The sequence below is a fragment of the Buteo buteo genome, chromosome 10 (genome assembly GCF_964188355.1).
Source record: "Buteo buteo chromosome 10, bButBut1.hap1.1, whole genome shotgun sequence".
Classification (NCBI taxonomy): domain Eukaryota; kingdom Metazoa; phylum Chordata; class Aves; order Accipitriformes; family Accipitridae; genus Buteo; species Buteo buteo.
In genome coordinates, this window is record NC_134180.1 from 2,172,038 (window position 1) to 2,197,162 (window position 25,125).

Here is a 25,125-nt window from a genome sequence, read left to right on the forward strand (position 1 = left end):
AAAAAATCTGAGTAGAACTGGTGGTTTTGGTGGGGGAAACATACAAGGGGGGTTATTAATCAGGTCCTTTCACCACTGCTTCCTGGAATTATCCAGCTCGGTGTGAAATGGGCAAGTCTCAAACTCAGAAAGAAAAACTCTTCAGTAGCTTTTGCTCCCCAAAGCTTTCAGGATTACAGGCTCTCAAGAACTAACCGTGCTGCTGCATGCTTTGAAGAGTTGTCGTCAAATCAGGGCAAGGACACACTCCCCAGGCCCCTCTGTCTTAATACCAGTAACATTGAACAAATTTTGCATCACTATTTCAGTGCAGCACTCTGTTTAGAAGGGTGTCCGTTGCTCCGTTAGGCTATGTGGTCTAAGCAAGGGCTGGAAAATTTACCTCCGAGTACAAAGAAAGGACATAATAGATAAAAGAAACACACATACATAATAGAAGATGGCAAAATAAAACTTCCAAATATTCTCCTGAATAATATGACACAAACATCTAAGATATGCAGCTGAAGTCCAAGAGAAGGAGCCTAGACAGCATCTGTTCCCATTCTGAAAAACAGCCATGCAGGACAGGGCAGGGGATCCGCACCGTCCCAGGGCTCATCTCCAACAGCAGCAGGTGCTTAGGGAACAGTATAAAACCAAATACGCTGTTATCTGGTCAGTCTGTGATCATTGATATGTAATTGCCACCCTACAAAAGGGATCTCTGAAAATTACTTCTTCTGATGGTTGTTAAAGAACACCAGGAGTCAGAGTTAAACTCTTTATTTACTTTGAAACATCGGTTTAAATTTTCAGTTACAAAGTCCAGTCTAGCAATAGCAAGCTGAAAGTACGTTAACGGTTCTTTATTACACAGCCCTTTTGTGACACACTAGATTGTTTGGTTTTACAAGGCACTGCAAGAACACACTGAGAAAAACAGAAGCCCCAACAGATTTAGAATCGTAGCTCCAAGAGTCCTGATAAGCATGAGATTGGCAACACCTGAGATACCCAGACAGACAACTGTTTATTTCACCACAATTAACGAAGAGGACCCGAGAGGCTGAGTGATGCTGTAACATGCATAACGGAGTCCAAACAAAACACCTAACCTTAAAGAAGAGACAGAATAACCTTCACAAATTTGGCCAACCTAACCGAGAGTGACAACGGAGTAGCAAATACTCTTTTTTCCATTGTCAGGTCTGAGTGTGTGTCAGAAAACCTCGAGAACTCAATTCAGTGCAGTTTCTGAAGAGCATCCTTGGATAAAGGGGATACCGAACAAGTTCAGCAGTTTCTCCCAGTGCCGAAAGCCCAGCCTTTCCATTCACTTTATGTGCGAAAGGCTCATCTGTCCCCATCACCACCACTCTGCTTTCCAAAAGTGAGCCCAGCACAGGACAAGGCACTCCCTGTTTAATCAAAGTAAACATTTGCAATTTAAGAAGCTGGTGCAATAGAAAACCTGAACGTGTATTTAAGTAGCACGGCGTTTTATTTAAGGGCAGTGTATAGTTTCACTTCCTATATTTAATTCCTATCTATGGGGAAGCATTTTCTTCTCTACTTTGTCTTAAAATAGACTGAGCAGAAGCAGATCTCGGGTTTCAATTAATACGATGAAGAATTAACAACATCCTCAGCTTTGGAGGTTTGGCAGAATATCACTTTCATCACATAAGACACTAATCAGACATGAATACAAGTTTTTTAAGAAAAAGTGCACTTTATACTGCAAAACATTAGGGTTTCTGGTGCAAAAATAACAAATCCATCTACATCAAGATGTGTACTTATGGTATCAACCAGGGGTATTTTATCCAAGCCAACAGATAAAATTTGAAAGAAAGCCTTTGCAACTCTGAAATTTCTCTCATTAAAATATTATCAGATAGCATATTAAAGTAAGTAAAGAAGACAACAGGAAGGAAGTTACTTTGTGAAAAGTATGTACAAATTAATTGCCGACAATTTTATTATCTGCACTGCGGGATGAAATCTGAAAATCATAATTAAAAAAACCACACAATTGTACTTTCTATGTCTAAACATAACTGGTTTCCAGTCAGCTTTCAAACACTACCACTCACTCTTGAAGTAGCTTAGTGTCTGAGCATCAGCTGTGTGGTTAGAGAGTTAGAAACACCCTATAAGTTAAAAAAGATGCACGAGTCACAACAAGTTAAACCATGAAATAACATGGTCAGACCATAATTGCTGCTTTACTCTAGCGCCAGCTCTTGTGTTAGTGGGGAGTTACCAATTCATTTACATGGTTTTCCCATTTTTGGTTTTAAGAAGCTCCTCCTACTGCAATTCCTTTTATACATAAGAAAGCCCGCATGCGAGGTCAACAAATCACGCACTCAGTCAAATGAAGATTATTTGAGTATTAGAAGCAACTTCAGTGGATTATAACTTTTTTAGACTTTTCATTAACAAAAATAACAACACTAGGAGCCTGTGCTGTCCATTTGCGAGTCTGCAGGCCTGGAAGCTCCTGGGCTTTTATTCCAGGCATGGCACTGCGTGACAGCAGCCCAGAATAATCCCCTTTGCCAGCTGACTGAGGCACTAAAAGGTTAAATATTGCCTACACAACCGGCAGAACAGTGAGAGACACACCGGAGTTTGAATGCTACATCTAAGCATGACTGTCTAGGTAAGTAAATACGAATAGTACAGTTTCCTACCTGACTTACCACAGTATGTGCAGTACAAACCCTACAGAGATAAAGATAAGTTGACATATTAGATCAGAGCCCTGGTTCAATGAGTCTGTTTTTCTGCTGCGGGCAGCAGGCAGTACCCAAGCATCAGGCAATGCTTTACAACGTGATGCTGCATGTAAACGCCTTCTCAATTTCTGCAAGGAGTCAGCCAGGAAGCATTTATCTCAAATTTACTCGAGACGCCTTGCCTTTGCATTTCCCTCCTCTTCAGGGTGAAAGCAGAGCAACCGGTTAGTTGTCCTGAAGTCTTAAACCTCTGAACACGCTCGGTCAGGTCCCTCCTGGAAGGACTCTTGAAGCTCAGCAGTTCTTGGCTGCAGTCTCATGTCACAACCACACTCAATACCTCTAACCATCTTCATGACCTTTTCATCCCTTCCCACTACTACCACATTTAGGAGGAAGCAACCAGGTTGGGGAATACTCCGGATAAGCATGAACTGCTCCATATGATCTTACAGATTTTTATATCCTTTCCAAAAGCTGCCCCCAAAACACTTCTGTACAATGGGTGTTTACCTTCAACCATATCATAGAATATCTCAAGTTGGAAGGGACCCATAAGGATCATCAAGTCCCCCACGAGCCTTTAAGATAAAGAAACTTTCAAGCTTACAGTTTCTTTTTGCTGTGTTTCATAAAGCAGATTACCATATTTAATTCAAAGGAAGTATCTCCCGACATCACTGTCACCAAATTATGAAGGAGTTTACGAGTACCTGGAGTTCCTCAAAATCCTCCGCAGCATTTAATAACTGAAACAATTAAATTGTCATCACCAAACTTCTCCAACACGTTAGCCAGTTCCTACTCCAAGCTGTTGGCAAGCAGATAAAATGACATCAGACCCGATACAGTGGAACCTCCCTAATTCTCTCTTCCACACAAAATATTCTCACCCCCGTTTCTCCGTGAAGCATATCCCCAGAGACAATTTTGCAATCACAGGATTCTAAAACTTTACCAGCTTTTACATTTGACAAATCGCAGGCACAGTAATTAACACTAAACCTGAACTTCCTACGCTTACTCACTAGCACGAAATTTTTTGTGGTTGGCAACAGGTCTCCCAGTCAGTGCAAATTAGCAAAATCTATTTATTGATGATCTGGAAGAGAAAGCAGATAGTAAGCATTACACAAAACATCAGCTTTTTGAAGCTCTGCATCAGTTTGATGTCATATTTCCAAAGAAAATATGCACCTATAGGAAAGGCATTATGAATTAATGAATTTAACAAAAAAACTTTCAAAAAACCAAAAGTATTTAATTTAGGTCAGATTAAATAAAATTAGTTTAATGCCATTTTTAAAAGTTTCACTATACAAAATTTCTCTACCACCAAGACACCCTTTACAAATACAATCTCTGAGGACTAATTCTCAAAACCGCAAAAAGATTATATAATAAATTATGTTTTCTAAGAAACTGATCACATGGAAGCTTCACAAAAACAGATTACGAGGAAACGCACAGCTCGAAGCGATGCCCAAAGCAAAGTATTTCCAAAAATGAGATTTTTAACACTGACACGTAGAAGGCCACAACCACTGCAGTCCTTAGACAAACAGCAGTCACAGAAATTGGCTCAAGATTTTCCCCTTGAACAGCAGAGCGGACCCAAGAAAGAATATCTATAGGTGTCGAACAGGACATAACTCCACAGGCTGAATAAACTAGGATGGAAAGCCGTTCTCCCCACGCAGCCGCCGCTGTCTACCTTCCCTGCTGATGAATTTGGAGCCACTCCTCCTCAGCCACATCCAGGGGGGATCTCCAAGGCTGCCCGCTCATACGCTCAAAGGAAGCATAAACATTCAACAGACATGGACAGAGAGGGCACATCTCGCTTAGAGACTTTTAGCGCAAAGAGAGCCTTGATCAGCGACCTACTCCAACCCTCTCTGCTCAAGGCGAGGGACAGCCGGCAGACAAACCTTGCCCATGGCATCCACGGGCACCGCTGGTCCAACCAGCCCTTCCTACAGCCACTTCGATTCCACGGTCATTTTTTTTTGTTATCGCCTCACTAAACTGTTGATCTTCCATTTTATTCACAACTACGTTACACGTAAATTAAATAGCATTACTGAAAATTACTTAAATCAATTGCTGAACTTAGCAGAATACATGAATTACTCCTCTTTTAAAAGTTTAGCAGCTAAGATACACTGATGACAAAAACTTCTTACCAGATAAAGGAATAAACCTACAAGATAAGTACCTCAACTATTTGCAAAAATGTGTCAAACCACGAATATTTAAACAAAATATTAAATATAATAAATTACTAATCAGAAAGTCTGCCTGCCTGCTGACAATCTGACAAGTGCTACTTCATATTTGAATGCAAAAGAGAATATTTACTTTGAAGGCAAACTCTTTTGATCAGGAAAGCCTGTATTGTAAATACAGCAGTAATTTCCTCGGTAAACCAGAAGTCTATCCAAACATCTTCATACACAGGTCCCCTTAGCAAAGTTATTACAACTGCAGAAGTCTTCATCCTCTCTCGAGGGTTACAAGGAGAAGTGGTATTTCCTTTGTCACTAGACTTCTACTGGAAAACAGCAAGTTAATGGCAGCTCTCACTGAGAGATACTATAGCAGAATCATTCATAATTAGAAAAATTAAAATAATGGTATTTTAGAAGAGTCCAGAATGTTGGTTTATATATATATATATATATTTGTAAAAGTATTAGAATCAAATCACAGACCTCTTCATTTAAATGGCCTCTCAATGAGACCTACCGGTCATCAATTACCAATTTTGTGTCTGTTCCCACTGCAATATTATCTGTCTTTCGCTGGAGTCTTGCAATTTGGCAGCAAACCCTACACGCACGACTAGCGTCAACCACTTTTCAAGTCCTGCTTAGAACCTGTATGTACACTTCCCCAAATTAATTACCGGGAAAGTTCACACAAGAAGCAGCACTTTGTACCCTCCCATTGGGAGGGGGACACTAATAAACAGCCCAAAATACTCACTCTAAGCAAAATTCCTAGTTTTCAAATAATTGCCTCTGGTTTACAGACAGCAGGAATAGGTTTAAGATTTTTAGATTTGATTTGGCAGAATGTCTTCGAATCCGCACATTTGCATATTTATGCCTATAATAAATCAAGGTGGCAACTTAGAATTTAAGTTAAACATTACTCTTCTAACCTTTAACAAGAATGAAAATTTTTAACTAAGGAAGTTATAAATTACTCAACCTTCACCTTAAAAATAACAGCTAGCACCAAGAGTCTAGGATAAAGATCTCCTGCGGAGAAAGTGGCCTTTAGCAAAGCTATTTAACCGCTAATGATTTGTTTTATACACATATGAAACAATGTGTTTTGTACAGGAGGTATATGGTTGACTTGAGTGAGGAAGGTGGCATCGAGAGCATAATAAAAAAGACATTTGGAAATATTTGGCGCAAGTTAGGCTCATACTGTGTACAAAAAAAAAAAAAAAAAAAAGCTATCTCCTGCTCCACAACAAAAGGAACCCAAAACACATCCCTTCTATCTGCAGCTACCAGTTAACCAGTACATTACAGAGGATCCTATGAGTATTTCGACAATGTGGGGTGAGAAATCAGTGCGTCAAATATTTTTCCATTTCAGCAAAGCAATTTTTAAGACTCCTCAACTCCACCAAGTACTGTTTTACAACAGACAAACTCACACCATTCCAACTCTTTTCAGTTGTACTTTTACATTATAACCTATAATTTGGGCCAAAGAGGGGAAAAAACCAAAAGAAAACAAAAGCAAACCTTTCAACTTAAGAACTAGTCATTAGAAGACTGGGTTATCAACTCCCTGCACCTGAACGCCAAGTCCAGATGAGAAACCTTCCATCTGCGCTGTATTAGACTGGTCAGTAGCTGTCACTTGGCTGACAGATAAGCTCTGGATAAAGCACAGCACACACACTTCAGTCACTTCAGAAATGAGTAGTTGCAGGTGTTTTAAAGAAGAGATTTTGAATCCTTTGTTGCCTAGGCTGAAATGCACACATCTGACAAAAAAAGTCAATTTCTAGAAGTGGAATTTTCCTTTTTGAAGTCTCCAATTCTGGGTCTCTATGTTTCAGACCGTTTTCCCCAGTACTTCAGTAGCAGGGAAAATTTTGGAAGTGCAATACTAGAATAGCTTCTGCCCACTTTCAGTGTTCGTGCTGACAATTGATTTTGTCTTCAGAATGCTCCAAAACATCGAGCATTTCTTCTATTATAGCCTGTAGTGCCCGACCCAGCTGTTCTGCGGTATATGGTTTTCCCAGAGGAGGCACATGAACAAAAGCTGACCTCCCGCGGCTCTGGTATAAGGAAGTGTAGTAAGTGAAGTCACAGAGGTATCTGAAATACAAGAATAGAGCTTATTTAGCAACAAGTGACAAATACAGTGTGCAAGCTGCAGGACAGGATGAACTGTGTATTCTTATCATTCAGCATTGCAGCAACATCCTGCAATAAAGTGTGGAATACAAGCCAGGTACTGTGAGTCTGTGTAATTGCTTTAATCAAATACAGGACAAAGAAACGTGAAGATCTCTCTTTTTGCCCTGATGATTGGGTGACCACTGAAAAAGAGACAGTACTGCCAGCCCCATGAGAAGTGAAAAGTGTATGAATTGTACAGGCCTCATGAGTTGAGCATGAAGGGAACATTCATTACAGTGTGAGTCTATTTTCCCCATCGATCACTGGCATCCCATACCTGCCGGCATCCTTAGATATAGTGACCGTGACGTCCAGCCCCAGCGCTGAGACTCTCTTGCAAACCGTGTCCATGTCAATAATGGAATCGATGCATTCTGGGCCACCTTCTACGCAACACTGAGAGCCTGGGCAGAAACGGCAGTTGTCTAAGCCTTTGTAACCTACATTATGGCCGCACTTCTCCAGTGTTACAGTCGTAGCCATACCCGAAACACCTACATGAACCACCAACTACAAGAGAAAAGAAACAAGTTAGATCAACCAAAATACAAATGGTGGAAAATCAACAGCCCGCTATTCCCAGTTAAAGACTGATGGAGTCGTTACAGGAGTTCTTGCATGAATATCACAGTAACAAGTCATTTTGTCAATGAACTCGTAGGTCCAGTACAGAACCATTCTTCTTGTTTCACCCGCTCCTGACCTAAATTGTAATTTAATCAGGGTAAAAATGAACGTTGGCACGTTCACAGCCGAGCCCACCCCTGGAACAGCCCAGGTGGCACAGACTAACTGCAAGCTGTCTAGACAGCCCTTTGCAGTGGCCTCTTCACACCAACTGCTCCCATTAATTGGAGCAGTCTTTTCTGAGCTATAAAATTCTACAAATTCACATGTTCTCACGACAAAAGAGGAAAAGATCTAGCGAGGGATTACCAGTCTGAACAGACATTAAAAATAGGACTTTACATTATGCTTGTTGCTGTAAGTGTGACAGATTTCAACCACTTGCTGTGTCTTTTCTCCTCCTCCCTTTAGTCACTCACTTGTGGACTGTGCTTTTTCCACAATGCAGGAATGAGTCTTTGCACTGTCTGGTATTCAACTGGGACTTCGTAGACGTGCAGATCCACGTCATCTCGCAGTCCTAGCTTCTCCAACTCCTAAGAACATAAGGAAATAACAAAACCAAGATGGTCAGACACAAGCTCAGCAGAGGGAATAGTTCTGGAAGGTTTAATGGCAGAGTGAGTCTGCTGTGAGGGACTAACATCAGCTTACACTACAGGCTGTATAACCTTGTAAACAGCACTGTAAAAAAACCAACAAAATAACATAACGGGGAACAACAAAGGCATCTCTCCACCTGCGTTAACAGTCTTCACCCACAGGACCGTTTGTTTTGCTCTGATGTGTGTATAACAAAGAAATCAACATTTAACTGACAATAGTTATCAGCAACACCCACACTCAAAAGAAAGGTTGGCTACATTATTTATAGAGGTATATAGTCATATTCACTTCTTGAAAGAACTAGATATTATGTAGAGAAAGTAGAATTGGGAGTATTATATTCATCGTCTAATTTGTCCTCTCTCAGGACTGCTGGCCTGGAGAGCAAATTCATCTTTGTTTCCAGATAAAGAGCTCCCAGGGTTAGGTGACAGTACTACCAGGCTGTGATTCTGTGTCTATGAGTCTCCACAAATATTAGCAAACACTCCTCATATGAGAAACTGAAGCAACATTGGCACATCCTGCTCAATATATTTGTCTTACTTTTATTTTGGCAGAATCTAGAATAAAACACAGCCTATTTCCAAAAGGTAAAACTGTTTTCCATTGCTACCTTTACCTATACCTAATACACTGTACGTAAATTTTGCAACATGACCTGTTACCACTGTAGTGATTCAACTAACGCAGTAAAGTATTTCTCCCTCTGTAACATTAACTAAAGCCATGCCTTGAAAACATCCCAAATATCCAGGCAATAAACTCAGCCAATTTCCTTTAAACCTTTTAAAACATAAAGTGTCAGTTAAATAACTTGCAAAAACTTCTTTAAAACCAGAGGGAAGAGGAAAGATCTTTTTTTTCCCCTCAGTATACCTGACTGGAAAGCACACTGTTTCATCCCAACATTGTTGAGTTCCCTCTACATACAGCCCACATTCCTGGACACTTCTCCCTTGCTCTTCTTTGGCCTCCGTTTCAAAACACTCCAGTCTCACCAGTAAGGCTTCAGTTCGAGGCTTGCTCATTTGGTACTTCAGGCTTTACCAGTCTAGCCCAGAACAGGACTTCATCAGAAGTGAAACCTTTCAGAGCCATCAAACCCGAACTTTCAAGAACCCAAGGAAAAGAAACACCCACATGGTCTGAAGCCTCTGAAAAAGAATGTTCTTAAACAAAATCATCAGCTGAGCTCAAACCTCAGAGCCTTGTGCAAATCCACACCAGGAGGCACTTTTCCAATGGCTGAAGCGACTTCAGCTATCGTGTTTAATGAGTTCCAACACCATCTAACTCGGATCGAGTTTCCCTCTGATGAAGACAACATTTTTTGGCACTCTGAAAACTGTTACAGATGCTTTTCAAGACTGGTAAGTGACTGCACATGCCACAGAGCTGACAGCCTTAGTCAGAGTCCTCCCATAGCTCTGTCTCCTCTGGAAAGAAGCTGCAAGTGCATCTTTCTCTCTGAAGACAGAAGGAGCTGTGCGCTCTTCCATCTCTGTCACCAGGCCTGTGTTTCAGTTAGAAGAACCAACTCCAGCTTTTCACAAGTTAATACACAGCAGAAGCTTGTCATCTGGTGCTGCTCTTCTCTGAGAGATATGTCGGCTGAAAAATGCAAGCTTACTCACGCCAAAAGCTCAAAATGATTCCTTGCACTAACATCAAAGGGGCTGCATGCACAGCAAGAAAATAACCTGCAACTCTCACATCCACGAACAACTGTAGTTGTTCTCATGGATCTGAGGTAGAAACATCAATGTAAGAAGCCATCAAACTATCAAAGGACATTTCAAAATATTCTTGAATGATTAAGTTATCTCTATTTCAGGTTCGGATTCAGTGATCAGAGCCAAGAGCTGCTCTTTCATGCAATTCTTAGGCTTTATTTTCCTGCACACAGAGATTATACTTGCAAACTTCAGGCTAAGGAGTGCGGATTAGCTATTTCAATGAAGCTTATTCCATTTCAAATCTTGTATTTCCCCAAGTTTAAAATTATTCCAAATTAAAGACAGCTGATAAGAGAGGAGAAGTGGAGGTTTTTGGACTCCCCCATTACAATCCTACCTCCTCTATATAAACGTGAGCAGTAACTTAGTATCCTTTTTCTTCTGTAGTTATCAGCATGAGTCGTTTCTTTGCGGAGAAGAAAAAAACCTTTCACACTTGTACAGACCACAGACAGTGTAACAAGATTTAGGATAACTAAAACATGCAGCAAAGGCAAGAGTAAGACTTTCACGGACCAGCAGATATGAGCAACAACAATGATAAATCACTTGCTCTGGCTCTGAGGGCAAGTCTGATATTAAAGGCTTGCTGTATTGATTAGTGTCTGGCACACACAGACATTCATTACCAGAGATGGATGCTAAGTGATGTTTCATCACATCTTCTTTACACAAATCTGCCTTCAAAACATTAGCTGGTTTATGTGGTGCGTTAATAAAGTAAGTAGTTTACAAATGAGAGTATTCAAATACAAGTCAGTCTCTTTAGGAACATCTCCAGAGCGTTAATTGGTAGGAATTCATCATCACTTCTCTAAAGAGCGTGAAACAGCTCCTAAAGATGAATTTGACCAGGGAAAGTTTTACTGGCTGTGCAGAATGAGTATCTACAGCGAGCAAGAAACCTCAGGCCGTATGAGCCGCACCATCTCAGTGACAGCTACCTTCTCCAAACGCAAGCACTTTAAACCTTAGCCTCACAAATTCACAACTTTCTTTTAACCCAACACAGCGTTCGCGCGCTTCCATTCAATAATAAAGATGTACGCTGGCCCCCAGACAACTTATTACCCACAGCCTTGTATACCTGACAAATACAGAAAAACGAACATGTTTGACCGATTCCCTGACCCCTCAACAATGGCTGTCTTTGTGAGCCTTTAATATCCTTATCAGGTCTGTCTAGACACCCTGACAGCAATTGTCCTTAGTAATGTCAAAACGCACTCTGACCTCTCTCCTCCTCCTCCGGCTCAGCCAGAAGCACTTCGGGGGGATGAAGGCAGGAGCCCATTAGCTTCACAGTCCACGGGGCACACCTGTGTCTACACCCAAGTCACACCGGGGAGGCCAGAAAAGGCACTGAACTGAAAGCCCATTTCAGTAACTTCTTCTTGAAAGGAAGGTCCCTCCCCAGCAAAAACTGCAGCTGAAAAAGGTCCTCAAAGGAAATATTAAAATGATGAAAACACAGAACAGCAAAGCCACATTAACACAGAATATTTTTACCGTAAGCCTTAAAAAAGAAAGAAGTTATTCTTCACTCTGAATTTATAGGAAATCTCTCCCCCATGTGTGAAAATCTCCAAACATTTCATCTTCATATTATTGGATTGCGACGGCCACTATTTAAGGCACCCACGTGTAAAAATCGTTTAGCTTTCAAAACCAAACAGCTATACTATAAACTCACGGCAGTCAGAGGGAAAAGACACACCGTATCCGTGTTCTATATAAGAAGCCAAATAAAACCAAAAAGAGGACTGGAAAGAAAAGCAGAGAATTTTATCCTCAGGATGCAGGATAATAAAAGATGTAATAAACCAGAACTAGCTTAGCCCTAAAGCTAGGAAGGATTTACAAAGATTGTTTAATTGATTTTTCTTCTATTAAAATGCAGATCACACCGTCTGGGATTCAGAAACTCAGACACGCCTTTGTGTCCACTCAGCTCCATGAAGTCCCCTGTCTGAAACTTGCACAATGCCCAACTCGCATGTGCTCAAAGACATGCTGTTCCTTTTTGTCTGGGCCTCTCGGGGCTGAAACAGGGTAAGGAAAGGCAAATCCTCCCCGCTGCCTGAAAGTTTATGTTTTTAGTTAGAAGCTAGCACGAGCTATTAAACAGGACTCGGAAGAAGACAGGCTCCAATGCAGCAGATCGCACACCACCAACTCTAGTTTTATACTCTCAAAATACCCTGAAGCCCATAAAATGAATTTAAAATGCACGCGATTACTTCATCTATCAGCCACACAGCTGAGCAGCCATCAGTGCCTCGAGCTGCCGGGCTGAAGGAATGACACGCCATTTCTCTTCATAGGAATTATACATTAGGTTTGGTTTTGTAAGCAACATCAGAACACCCACCACTCTTCCTGTTCCAGAAGCACAATACCCTTTTGTCTATCTCCTCTAGAATAAAAGTAGCTTGTTTACAATAACTGACATTACATGAGTAAGAACAAACCAAATCAATTAGCCCCACTACTAAATTTCAGCAACGTGCAATTTTTTTGTTCACATACACGGCTTGCATTTTTCCCCAAACTTAAACCGAGCAAACCCTAACTCAAATATATTCATTTCCAAAAGGCTCTTGGAGGCAAAGGTTTCATATTCTCATACCAGCCAACACATTAGACATCTGGACATTAGTTGACTGTAATTGATTAGAGTTTGTGATTTAATTTAAAAGCATTCTAAGGAAGATATTAATCTCAGAGCTCTGAAGGCAAGAGAGATGTGTTGGAGAGAAAAATAGATTTAATTCCCTGGGCAACTGTACTAAAAGGTACCCTTGAATTCCCAGTAGCTTTGTCATAAACCACATCCAGAAGTGACAAATAAGGAAGAAGCGGGATAATGTGGCAGCACTGTCCCTAGCTAACATTTCTACAGCAAGCAACCTTAACTCCTCAGTTTAGCTAGGCATCTAGCAAGAGTTTGATTTCTTCTCATCTGTGAATGTATCGGTGTTACACAGACGAACATGCTTATGCAGATATGCAGCTACAAGTGGCATAAACTTGATTTGTTCAAGCGCATACGATCTGCTTGAGCAATGATCCTCCACCAGCACTCCTGTCTCCAGCAAGGTCCAACTCTGTCAGTCAAGCATCCCTTGCTGCTCTTTCTTAGCAGAGAGAAGGCTGGCTCCGGAGCAACAAACACTGCCTGATCCCCTCACACCTCCTGCTTCACCCACCGCCGAAAGCAGGGGGCCACAGAAGGAACCGAGACGGGAAAGGAGGCAGCGGCGGCTGCTTTTCTTTGGAGTCAGAGTCCTGACATTCAGACCCACGTTGGATGACTCCACAGTATGCCTGAGTCCACAATACTACCAGGTGGAAGTCTCATTATGGATGAGACTTGGCATAAAGGTTAACCAATTTGCCCAGATTCAAGCTAGAACTGAGAGAAGAACATAAAAATTCTTCTAGGTTTGTTTGTTTGTTTATTTTTAATTCTCTACGGCAGAGGAAGATTCCAGGCTCCCTGCCCCATTTAACATCTTTCACATCTAGGGAGTTGGCCTATGAATTCCTTACTTGCCTCAGCTACATTAACTCAGTCTCATTAAATTCTACTAGCTAAGGGATCGTTTTCTGAGAAGTGAATAAAACATTATCCAGCTGACCATCTGGATATCTGGAGCGAGCCGGTCTCAGTTAATAAACTGGGAAGACAAGTTATAAAAGAGCTGCAAACTAAAATTGGTACAGATATGTTACCAGCACAGCTCTCTGTTTTAACTCGCTAAGAACAAAGTTATAGTGTTACCTGAACTGCAATCCAACTGGCGTTAACGGCGTGCTCTCCAAACGGACCAAACCCTGGAAGAGAAGTAAAAATCCACAGTGATGAAGTCATCCTCACAGGTTTGACTAAACTTAAAGCTGCAAAGCAGTCTGCGCTTTCCTGGTTTATGTATCCTGAAAGAAAACCCACTTCTTCTAATGCCTAATCCCTATTTACTTCACATCCAAGTACTAAATAAGAGACCTTCACAGAAATGTTTGAACTATACACCTTGTATTGTGAAGGAAAACAATAGCTTGCCTCAAAAGAAACTCTTTTTTTCCCAACAGACACTGAGGAAGCATGTTTTTTCCTTTCTGACCAGGTTAGAAAAACTTGTTATTAACAGATAAGTTGACCGATATCAAGGAAGGAGAATTATTATTGGAATTTCTATTCCTGATTGTTTTAGCCCACAGCAGATGCTTCCACAAATGTGGACAAGCCTGTCTCAAATCCTTCTTCTCTGCTCAGGTCTTCACCGAGATCTCTGTTAGGATTAGTTATGCCTTACAAGGAAATAAAATACTGCTGACAACCCACCTACACCAAGCAGCAAAGGTTATGATAGCGTTATCAAAAATACTTACTCGCCACGTCTAAATTTCCTAATGAGTAACTTAGAGTTAACTAGTAATCCATAACATCTTTTCCTGAGCAAGCACACAAAGGTTAAGCAATTTATCTGGGTGCAACGTCAATATGCTTTAATTTAAAATGTCAGAGTTACCCTATGAGCCTAATGCAATTAGGAGCCATAAATTTTGTCTAACTCGTGAAAGGATTTGAGAGGGACTACAAATATTATATGACACGTTAATGGAAACATTCTATTTGCTATCAACATTGAGTCTGAGGTTATACTGCACATGACGACGTAAGGAATTTGCACAGCATGGGCTCATCCACGCTGATGGATCTCTTACAAGCTAACCAATGTCGGTATCTCCCCAAAATAAATCTCCCAAAGGTCTCCACAAAATCAAACTGTAGGTGTGTTTTCCTGTGAGCAAACCCCCAATGTTACTAAGACAAGCTACGACTGCAGCACAGGCAAACAAGTCGAATAATCGAATGCCTTGTCAGCTGCTTCTGCAATTCAGCCATGTCCTACAGGACTCTCTGGAAACAAACAATCGCGACCTGCTAGGTTTCATTCCTAAAGAAATTGTGGTAGTCTTACAAGAGAAATAAAATACATCTATTCCTTTTTAACAATTCAACCACTGGAAGGCTGAAGTTCTACAGGTGCCCACACACGTCACGTAACCCTCTCACTCTGGAGCCAAACGCAAACTGGCACAAATACAACTGTGGGCAATTGCTCCTCTGACTCATCTCCTATACAGATCCCTCGTGTTATCTCTTTCGCAGAAGATAAGCAACTTTTGTCAGCAGTATCAAACTCCACCGAGCATGCCCAGGAGTTCCTCCGCATCCACAATAGGGCCCTCCAAGGCTCATTAGCAGTAAACCAGCTGCAGAGATCTTTATGGGATTATCTCCTTAAACAGTTCTAAAAAAGAAATTGCGCACAAATAATACTTATCCTCAGCAAGCACATGCTCGTAACTGAACGGGAACACAACGCCATTGCTAGTTTTAAAAAGGAATTTAGCATGACACTCACGACCGATTACTGAATATGGGTAGACCTGACAAGATAACCACTGCGTTTTAGAAACAGATTTCCCCGAAAACAGGGGGGAAAAAAGAGAAAGAAGTACTGCAAGCAGCAGAGTATTTACTGACGCAAGTTTTCTGTTTAGTCACCACCGCTCAGCACTAGATACAGGTTTGGGAAAGCCAGAATGTGCCACCTGCTTCTTCGCTCTCCGCAACTGTTCTCTGCAAAGACACTTGCCTCCAATTAAAACCGCTCCAGCGCATCGACGACAACGAACCCCTTGCCCCCGCGCTTGCTATTCAAACGGCCTCAACTTCAGCTGCTGGGGGGGGGGGAGAGACCTGAATAGTTTCACCGAGTTCCCCATTTGTCACAGAACTGCCTTCCCCACAAATCAAGCCGTCCAGCCTTTGTACCCCGGGGAAAGGAGCCTGACAAGCTCTCGCCTGCGACGCCGGGGCCTTTCATTCCCTCGCTTATTCTTCCCTGAGGCGCTTCTGCCGTGCTGCTTGGGTGATTTTGATAACAGCTTCGACACCTTGACGGCTCAGGATGGGGCGGTCAGCGAGAAAATACCCCCCCCCCTCCGCCGCGCACGCCCCAATTGTTTTTCCCACTCCTTGGAAGATTCAGTCCCCTTCTTTCCCCAACCAGGAAACTCTTGGGGAGGATCAGGGATGGAAGAGGGGGATCCCAAAGCCACCCCCCCCACCAAGCGTGAGGAAAACCGCCGCAAAGCCCCTCACCGAACAACGTACCCCCACCCCAGCCCCTGACACCCCCTCACCCACAGCAGCCCCCACCAAGTCCCCCCAGCCCCACTTAGCACCCCACACAGGGGACAGCCCCCCCCCCCAAAACCAGCCCCCCAAGGTACACCCCCCCCCCTTCTTAGTCACCCCCTGAGGGGACAGCACCCCCCCTCCAGCTCCTGGCCACCCACCCCCCTCGCTCACCTCAGAGAAGGGGTCCTCCATCAACCCCCCCCCCCCCCATTTACCCCCTCACCGCCCCCCCTCCTCTTCAGGACAGCCTCCCCCTCAGGATCTCCGCCCCCCCCTCCCAGGACAGCTCTCCCAACCGCCCCCATCGCCCCGTACCCGTCACCACCACCGCCCGCCGCGGTTTCTCCATCGCGGATCCGTCCCGCCGCCGCCGCCGCCGCCGCCGCCCCGCACTGAGCGCGCGGCCCCGCCCCGCCACCGAGCGCGCTCCGCCCAGCCGCCTAGAGCGGCCCCCCCCACCCCCTCGACACCACCGAGAGCGCTCCGCCCAGCCTCCTAGAGCGGACACCCCCCCCCCCCCCCCCTCCTCCTCCTACGCGCGGCCACAGAGCGCGCACCGCCCAGCCGCCTAGAGCGGCCCACGGCTCGCCGCTTCCGCCGCCGGGGCGGAAGTTGTTCGGAGGGAGGGGTGGGGTGGTGGGGCGACCCGGGAGGGGCTGGGGCCGGAGCTGTTTCACCGTTAAACGGTGCCCTCCGGGCAGGAAATCTGTAAGGGGCTCCGGCCCTGCCGCCTCAGCGCGGCCCCCGGTGGAAGTTGGTTAAACCGTTATAAGACGCCCAGCCCACCACGCGCGGGGCTCCCCCCCACCCCGGGAAGGGCCTAGGGAAGAGCACGAACCGGGGCCTGGATCCGCGGGTACCGGGAGGGGATGCCGAGAAGCCGCGGGGTACTGTGGGTACTCCACCGCTTTCCCGCCCCGCTCTTCAATTTGCGGCGCTGTCGTAAAGACGCGGACCGGGCTCTCGCGACGTTGCTTGACGGCCGAGACCGTGTCCCGCTCTCTGATTGGCTCCGCCGGGGCCGCGCCGCGCTCTGATTGGTCCCGCGCGGGGCCGGGGGCGGTTTGAGCGGCAGAACCCGGCGCGGCGGCGGCTCCGGGGCTCAGGCACGATGGTGAGTGGTCGGTGGGGCCGGCCCGGAGGGCGGCAGGGCCCGGAGGGGCTGGAGCCGTGGGAAGGACCCGGCTCGCTTTTCTCCGCCGCCGCCGGGGGCGGTGTGCCCGGTGTCGCGGTCGGTGTCCCGGTTCCCAGCCGGTGTCCCGGTTCCCGGCGGTGCCTGAGGCCTCTCTCCTCTTTTTCCTCTCACAGCTGCCCCTGTCCCTGCTGAAGACGGCGCAGAACCACCCCATGGTGAGTACCGGCAGCGCGGCACAGCCCCGGTTGGTCTCAGACTCGCCGGTGCCGTGTGGGTGACACCGGGGGGGGGGGAGGGGGCAGGTTCCTGTACCGGGGCCGGTCCGGCGACCCGTGACTCCTGTCTCTTGCAGCTGGTGGAGCTGAAGAACGGGGAGACATACAACGGACACCTGGTGAGCTGTGACAACTGGATGAACATCAACCTGCGGGAGGTCATCTGCACGTCCCGGGTAAGGCCGGACCCCCGTCCCCGTCCCGGGCAGCCGGGCAGGGGTCACCCACCGTCCGTGCCCCCGGGGAGTGTCCCTGAGGAAGCCCGACCTCCGGCCCTGCAGTCGGGCTGGCTCTGCTGTAGCTCAGAGGCTATCGCTCCTCTGGAAGCATGACTTCTGCCTGAACTGCAAGCTTAATATAGTTATTTATAATAGCTGCAATGAAGGAACGCACTCGCCTGCACACTTGAGCGGGGCGGCTTTCTGCACAGCACAGAAGCGCCGTGCGAGCGTTTCCCCCTGCGAGAGGGCTCTTGGTGTGGGGCTGGGGGCTGCAGGATGGGGTGCGACAGCCTGTGGTGTGATGCTGAGCTGGGTTTCCCAAGAACAGAGCCTTCATCTGTCACATGCTGTCCGAGAAGCGAGGTCTGCTTCAAACACCGCACTAACTTTTATTAATTTGCTTGTCTGTCACCCTCTAACTCTCCACATCAAAACGGAGGAGCCTGTTGTTTACCCGCACTGAGGCTCTGTGCTGTCTGGTACTTTCGCCCTTGGCCAAAGTTGCTCCAGAAGATTGTGATCTGTGTTTTGGGCTTTGACCTCAGTCAGAAGTGTCTGGTCTTGTCCCTACTGGCTGCGTGCTGTGGGAGACGGCAGCCAGATGGATGTCGGCTGTCGTTGCTCTTTCCCTGCCCCGCAACATCAGAGCTCAATGGGAGAGACTGGCAGAGATCCTCGTTCTTCTGAAAAACCTCTTTGCAAACTCCCAGTACCTGTTGTCTCTACAGCAGGAAAGCTTTGAGCAATAATGCTGGGGCACATTTTCATGTCGATATGACAGAGTAAACATCTTGTGCGAGGTTTAAGAGGGACCTTCGGGGCGGAGCAGTGGGGCTTAGAAATTTGTGGGCGCACCTTGGGTTGTAGTGGGACAAACGGGAAGGAACTGCTGTTGAATTTAGCAGGAGGGGGACTAAGAGGAGGTTACAGCAAAGCCTTATCCGTGCCCGTGACACAGGGGATATTGTCATTCTCCTTGGGAAGTTGCTTCCTACGGCTCTGTGCTCTGCTGTGGAAGAGCAGTAGCTCAGGTTTTATTCCCTCTGAGTGACCTAGAGGGATCCTGTTCACGCAGCAGAGCAGCCGGGCTCATCAGCCGCGCCTCTGCCCGCCTTAAAACACCAAAACGCCTCCAAAGCCTGGGTAAAAGCGGAGCTGGAGCCTCTGCCCGGGTTGTACTGGTGGCACTGGTGGGGACTGGCCACTAGATGGCACGGAGCGGCGGCGGACGGGCTGGCCCGGCCCGGGGCGGGGGGCGGTTGTTTACTCCGGGGAGGCCGGAACGAGGAAGCGAGGGAGCCTGGTTCCATCCCTTCCTGCATCCCGAGCCAAGGAGCAGCCAGGCAGATCCAAGGCAGGGTGGGGTTTGCTGGGTGTCTTTTGGAAGAGGACTGTTGCTCTCTGTCTTGTCTTGTGTGCAAAGGACTTGCCTGTACAGGCAGACTTGTCCCAAATAACTCCTGGGGGGGTGGTGGTGGGGAAACCTGACTATTTTATCCCGGGAGAGGAGGAACGAGGCGTTCTTGTTTAACCCACTCTTCTGGGACATGACAGATGCCTCATCCGCATGCTGCCACTTGAGAATCACTGGGCTCAAGCGATCCCATCTGCAGCCAAACCCTGACGGAGCTGCTGCCGAGCCGGGGCTGCGGTGGCGGAGCGGGGCGAGGTGGGTCCCCGTCCCTCCTCCCAGTTACATCATGGGCAGCAGAGTTGTTGTTCAGCTTCGATGCTCGATTCCTATTCCCACAGCCACCCTCAGTACGCGGGAGCTGAAGCCCTGATAGGTTATGTCTAAGGAGAGCCCTGAAACTGCATTAAACAACTAGCAAACAACATACAGAGAGGGCTGCTCCGTAACTAGGCACCTGAAGACTTTCTTTTTTTGCATATATATGATCTGTAAGCTCCTTATTTTCCACAGCTGCAGTTATGGTGCTCTGGTGGCACACACCCTGCAGCCAGTTGGCTCCGGACCTGCCTCACTGCTCCATCCACACCCCAGAGGAGTGAAGGAGTGAGGTGACTCCCAGCCGAGGCTGCTGGAGAAGAAACCCGGCCGCACATACGCCTTTACTGCAGCTGCCTTTTTCTTGCCAGAGTTGGTTGTTTGTAGCTGTTGTAACTTACCACCCTTGCCTCTCTATTCCCGCTTTCGATTCCCTTCTTACACAAGAAGGGAAGGTGCTTGTTTTCTCAGCCTCTTCTTCCTTCGTTTTCTGCGAGTGTTAGAGGCAGTTGTGGAACAGATTGAAACTACAGTTGCTCGTGGCTGAGTGCCCTCCCCGCCCCCAGGTTGTAGGGCTACGTGTTTTGGAGGAAAAAAACCACCCTTTTTTTGCAGCTAGTTACAGATAACGCTTTCAGAAAAGATTGGCGGAGCTGTCGCACTCTCCAGAAGTGATGGAAATATTCAAATGCCCCAAAAGTGAAACAAAAGCACCAGGTTTTGTTTGTAGCCTAACGTGTTGCTCCCCAATAGGATGGAGACAAGTTCTGGAGAATGCCAGAGTGCTACATTCGTGGCAGCACAATTAAATACCTGCGTATCCCCGATGAAATAATTGACATGGTGAAAGAAGAGGTGGTGTCCAAGGGCAGAGGCCGTGGTGGGATGCAACAGCAGAAGCAACAGAAGGGCCGTGGTGTTGGAGGTGCTGGACGAGGTAACGATCCTGTTTGTATTTCAGCTCGGAGAGGGGTGAGCAGGATCCCTGCCTTTAAATTTCACCTCTTGTGCAAGGAACGGCTCTTCTCAGCTTTAAACCTGGGACTGCATGTCTGGGAGAAGCTAGAGCTGCTCCTGCGCGAGATCTAGCTGAGCGAGCGTGTTGCCTCGCTTGTAAGGCAGCCTGTGCCAAAGAATAGAAGGGATTTGTGCCAGGGATGTGCCTCCCTCATTACTGGGGTTGGGCAGGAGCTTAAGAGAGTCTGAACTTGACTGTTTCTAGCCCTCCTGGCTGGTTTGGGAGCGTGGCCCTACAAAACTGGTGTCTGTTAGCTTAACAGCTCTGGGAGGGAAACAAATGGCTATTCTGTTTGAAAATAGACTGGGCTCTAACCATGGCAGCGATAGAAAAACATCATCTTTTCTCCCATTATAATGGGCCTTTTGATCTCCTGACTTGTTCATTTGTTTATTTTTTTTTAAATATCTGAGGGTTTGTGTTCCTCCTGCTCGACATGAATAATTAGTTTCTGATAAAAGGGGAGGTTGCCACTTATGAAGAAATAGGTCACCAAAACAACTCTTCCTTCCCTGTCCCATTTCATGGGGTTAGGTGATCTCGGAGCACTTCAGCCTGGGGATGTATTTGCTCTTTTCTCCCCAAACTGCCCTGCTGGAAGCCCAAGAGCCGTTGCTCTCCTTTCCTGCTCACCCCTCCTGCCACGTCTTTGATTTTTGCTTTGTGGTCGCCTCACTCGGCCTCAGGGTTGCTCTCAATACAGGCTTAGCCTGCAGCAGGAGCTTAAAATCCTGAGTGTGCTCACTTGCTACAACAAAATTGGGTTTGGCCCAGGAAATCTTAGCTTTTAAAAGAAGCCCTGGGGACTGAGACACCGACGGGCAAAGTCTCTGTACAGAGCACCCTGGGCAGAGTCTCTCCGCAGAGCACCCTTAACGAGCTGCCTGCATTTTGACTATGCAAGGAATCCTGGTAGGACAGCTGGGATCTACCTGGGGCCATCACGCCACTGGGCCGCGCAATGTGCGGCGTCTCCGACTCCCAGGGACTTCTGGAGGAAAAACCCCTGCGATTGCTGCTGCCCATGCTACCTCCTGGAAGCTCCAAGCATGCAACAGTGACCTTTACAAATCTGAAGGCGCCTTTATTTTTCCTCCTTGCCTTTTCAGTGTCCAAAGCGCTTGGCATAACAGCTTTTTTGGATATGGTTATTTGGACAAACATTTTAGCTGAAATATTTTCTCTGCTGTGGAAATATCTACCTTGTGGAGAGCAGAGCTGAGCTCTGTTTGAGGTGGAGTTCCCTGCTGTTTTGATGTGCAGCTTAAATTCGCTGATGGAATATTTTAAAGGGAAGCTTCGGCATTTGCTAATTAGCTAAAAGGTTTGGCTCTCATTACTGAGACATGAAGGGAGGAGGGAAAAAAAAAAAGGCAGGACAATTTTGTTGAGAGGCCAGCAGGCAGAAGTAAAGCTATAATTGTGCACACAGTTGAAAGGATTATTGTTTCTGACACTGGTAATCCTTCGTCTTTTACTTCTCAGCTTGCCAAATTCAGAAGTACGGCAGTCTTTGCTCAGCTTCGCTGGGAGCAGCCGGAGCCCTGTGAGCATCCCAAGGACTGCAGGCTTAGGAGCAATTATTTTTTTTTTTTAACCTCTGGTCTAGGCATGCCTCCTCAATGAAGCAACCAGAGCAGAGGGCTCTAGAGAAGCAATTCTGCCTGGTGCCCAGACTGGGTCTCCTTTGGGTTCTGTCTTTTGCGCGGAGGTGGCTGGCAGGGTAGATCCACAGTCCCTTTATTGCTTGCACACCAAGATAAAAATTACTGCCTAGAATAGCTTTCTGTTTGGGGTGAATCTGAGGGGAGTGCGGGGGTGGGCTCAGCAGCTCCCATGACAAAAGACAGTCGCAGCTCTCGGGTATGAGGATGCTTGTATTTCTGCAGCGGGTCTCACCGCAGCCTCCTGGTTCCTGCCACCTCCCTAGCAGTGTGCTGTACCCAGTGCCGTCTCTGGAGCGGTGGATCGCTCTGACCAGCAGCGAGGCAGTGACAGAGGGACGTATTTTTTTCTGTTTTGTAGCTGAGCAGTCTTCAAACCGAGTCGCCCTCTTTGCTGCTTTTGGTTTGCCCTTACAGCTTTCAGGGGACACGGTGTAACCTCCTCATCCCACTGGATTTAAAATGTGGTATCACTTCCTTGGTTCTATTTTTCAGAAGAAGTTCACTTCAATGTACGATGATAACGTGCCCTCTAACTAGCTGTGCTAACACCCCGGCGAGGTATCACAGAACTTGCTGGCAAGGGGGGATAAGTTTATGCTCCTCATAAATACAGAGTCTGGAACTGACAAGGGTGAAATCGAAAAGTCCCATTTCTGCTTCTAAGACTAGAAAACAGGCATGCGTTTGGGTAAAACATAAATAGCTGTAGAGCTCCGAGCAGCTGGGAGATGTTACTGGCTTACAGTGATGCTGTTACATCCGTGCTCTTTTCTTTCTGCCCTGTAGGTGTGTTTGGTGGCCGTGGCCGAGGAATACCAGGCAGTGGAAGAGGCCAGCAGGAAAAAAAGCCAGGCAGACAATCAGCAAAGCAATGAGAGGCTGTCTGCACCCTGGCCAGGGACAGTGCTGCAATGCTGTTTGGTTTTTATCACCTCAGGATTGCCATGTGTTCAAAAGCGTTACCTTTCTACTCTTCCGTCAGTTGATCAGTGCCCGAATCGTGTAGTTTGGAAGCCCCTCGCAATTTAATCTCATAAAGTGGAGTTATTCACTCCTTGTAGTCAGCAAGTCATTGGAAATATTTAAAAAATCATTCCTGGTTAAGGACCTAAGTTCTGCCTTCTTCTGAGAGTGAAAACACTCTTTAATTTTTCAGGGTCCCCAGGTTTAATTTAAAAGATTATCCTGTACAGTGGTATAAGAATGAAGGCAAACACTTTCTGGATTGTTTGGATTTTTTTTATACTTGAAACTTGGGAAACTTACTGCATTTGTAACAGATGCAAGTGTTTTGGTTTAAAAACACTGAACTTGAGGATATTGTATCTTTACCTGAGTAGTCTTAAAGGTTTGGGGTTTTTTAAAAACAACAAACTTTTAAGCTATTGCTTAGCTTCTATTTCTGGCCAGTCGGTTCTGTCTCTCTCCTAAAGGAGAACTTGGGATGAACATTGCATTGGCCTTCAAGGGTTGTTTCCAAGAGAGCTTTGTGATAAATGAGGATTTCCCAATTAATGTATTACTAATTTGACTTCAGGTTAGAAGCTTCCTTTAAAGGAAAGAGGTTTCTGTGTTTTCTTGCGGAAGGCTGGTGTGCCCCTTACTCTTCATGTGTGGGGGTTTTTTCTGAAAAGCAACCCAGCTGTTGATTTATTTTTTTTCCCCCCACTTTGAAAATGCTCTCCCTCATGCCTGCAACACAAAGTCCTGAACTCTGACAATATTTCTCAAGCTTATTTCTTCTGGTACCTAGTGATTGACTTCACTGTACGTACTTGCCGTTTCCTTTTCTAGTCACCAATTATCTTTCCCTGGGGACAAAGACCGGCGTGTGAGCGTGTCCTTCCTGTAGATTAAGAAAGCTCCTGTGAATTCCCAGGTCGGGTTGCTGCAGTCTTCCATCCCATGGGGTGCAGGATCCCATGAGCAAAATGCACCCACAAAATATCCAGGCTGATCTGAACTGAATGTCTGCATGGGGGCACGGGGGGAAGGAAGAGGCTCTGGCCATGCCTCAACCCCCTGAATGGATGAAATAGCTTAATTTTAGGGGAAAAGCTGATATTGTGACTTGCTCCAAACAGGTTTTTTGTTTTGTTTGTTTTGTTTTGTTTTTTACAACTGTTTCCCATGTTGAAGCCTACTCTCTGCCATCACCACGGTATTGAAAATGAGTAAAGAACATGCTTTTATATATACTTATTTTTTTAACGTTTATAGAACTTGTGCGCAGTGGTGAGTAGGAATAAATCGCCAACCTCTACAAAACGACTCCCTCTCTCTGTCTGCAACGGCGCTGAGCCCTGCCTGACCCCGCGCGCGTTCCTGCAGCCAGCCGGCTTCGCCTAAACCCTTGCTCGAGCCCAGGTATAAGTAATAAATCCCCAAGCAGATGGGCTAAACCTTTGGTTTCTAATAGCAGCCACGTGTTTTCCACAGCCACCTTTCCTCGGCGAGGCGTTAACCATCAGCCCCGGTGCTCGATCCCCATCCCGGGTGAGCTGGCTTCTGCCAAGGAGCCAATTCCAGGCGATGGGAACAGGGCACACGTGTCCTCCCTCCTGGAAACTCGGTCTCAACGTAAACACCCGTGTGGCATTTTAACAAAGCCCAAGCTGAGCCCTGTGTCAGACTTTCCCTTCCCAACCTGCTCCCTCCCTTTCGAGTCCCTCCAGCCACAGAAACTCCATGTGTTACAGCTGCCCTGGTGAAAAAGGAAACGACTGCAGCGC

At 46.1% G+C, this 25,125-nt stretch overlaps 2 protein-coding genes across 3 annotated transcripts; one reads left to right on the plus strand and one right to left on the minus strand.

Annotated features, from left to right (window-relative positions):
* Positions 1–749: 749 nt before the first annotated feature.
* On the minus strand, positions 750–17,365 carry PGPEP1 (pyroglutamyl-peptidase I). 2 transcript variants are annotated; one of them, XM_075037920.1, is made up of 5 exons: positions 17,187–17,365; positions 13,919–13,971; positions 8,209–8,325; positions 7,440–7,672; positions 750–7,078 (listed from the first exon to the last, which is right to left on the minus strand). In XM_075037920.1, exons 4-5 carry the CDS (start codon positions 7,643–7,645, stop codon positions 6,886–6,888), a joined length of 399 nt encoding a protein of 132 aa, XP_074894021.1. In that variant the 5' UTR covers positions 7,646–7,672; positions 8,209–8,325; positions 13,919–13,971; positions 17,187–17,365; the 3' UTR covers positions 750–6,885. The 2 variants fall into 2 exon arrangements, with proteins under 2 accessions (XP_074894021.1, XP_074894020.1); XM_075037919.1 differs by lacking the exon at positions 17,187–17,365 and adding an exon at positions 16,664–16,740.
* On the plus strand, positions 17,350–24,661 carry LSM4 (LSM4 homolog, U6 small nuclear RNA and mRNA degradation associated). The gene is made up of 5 exons (XM_075037921.1): positions 17,350–17,462; positions 17,657–17,698; positions 17,836–17,934; positions 20,462–20,645; positions 23,180–24,661. The coding sequence occupies exons 1-5, from the start codon at positions 17,460–17,462 to the stop codon at positions 23,266–23,268; spliced, it is 417 nt and encodes a 138-aa protein (XP_074894022.1). The 5' UTR covers positions 17,350–17,459; the 3' UTR covers positions 23,269–24,661.
* Positions 24,662–25,125: the final 464 nt, after the last annotated feature.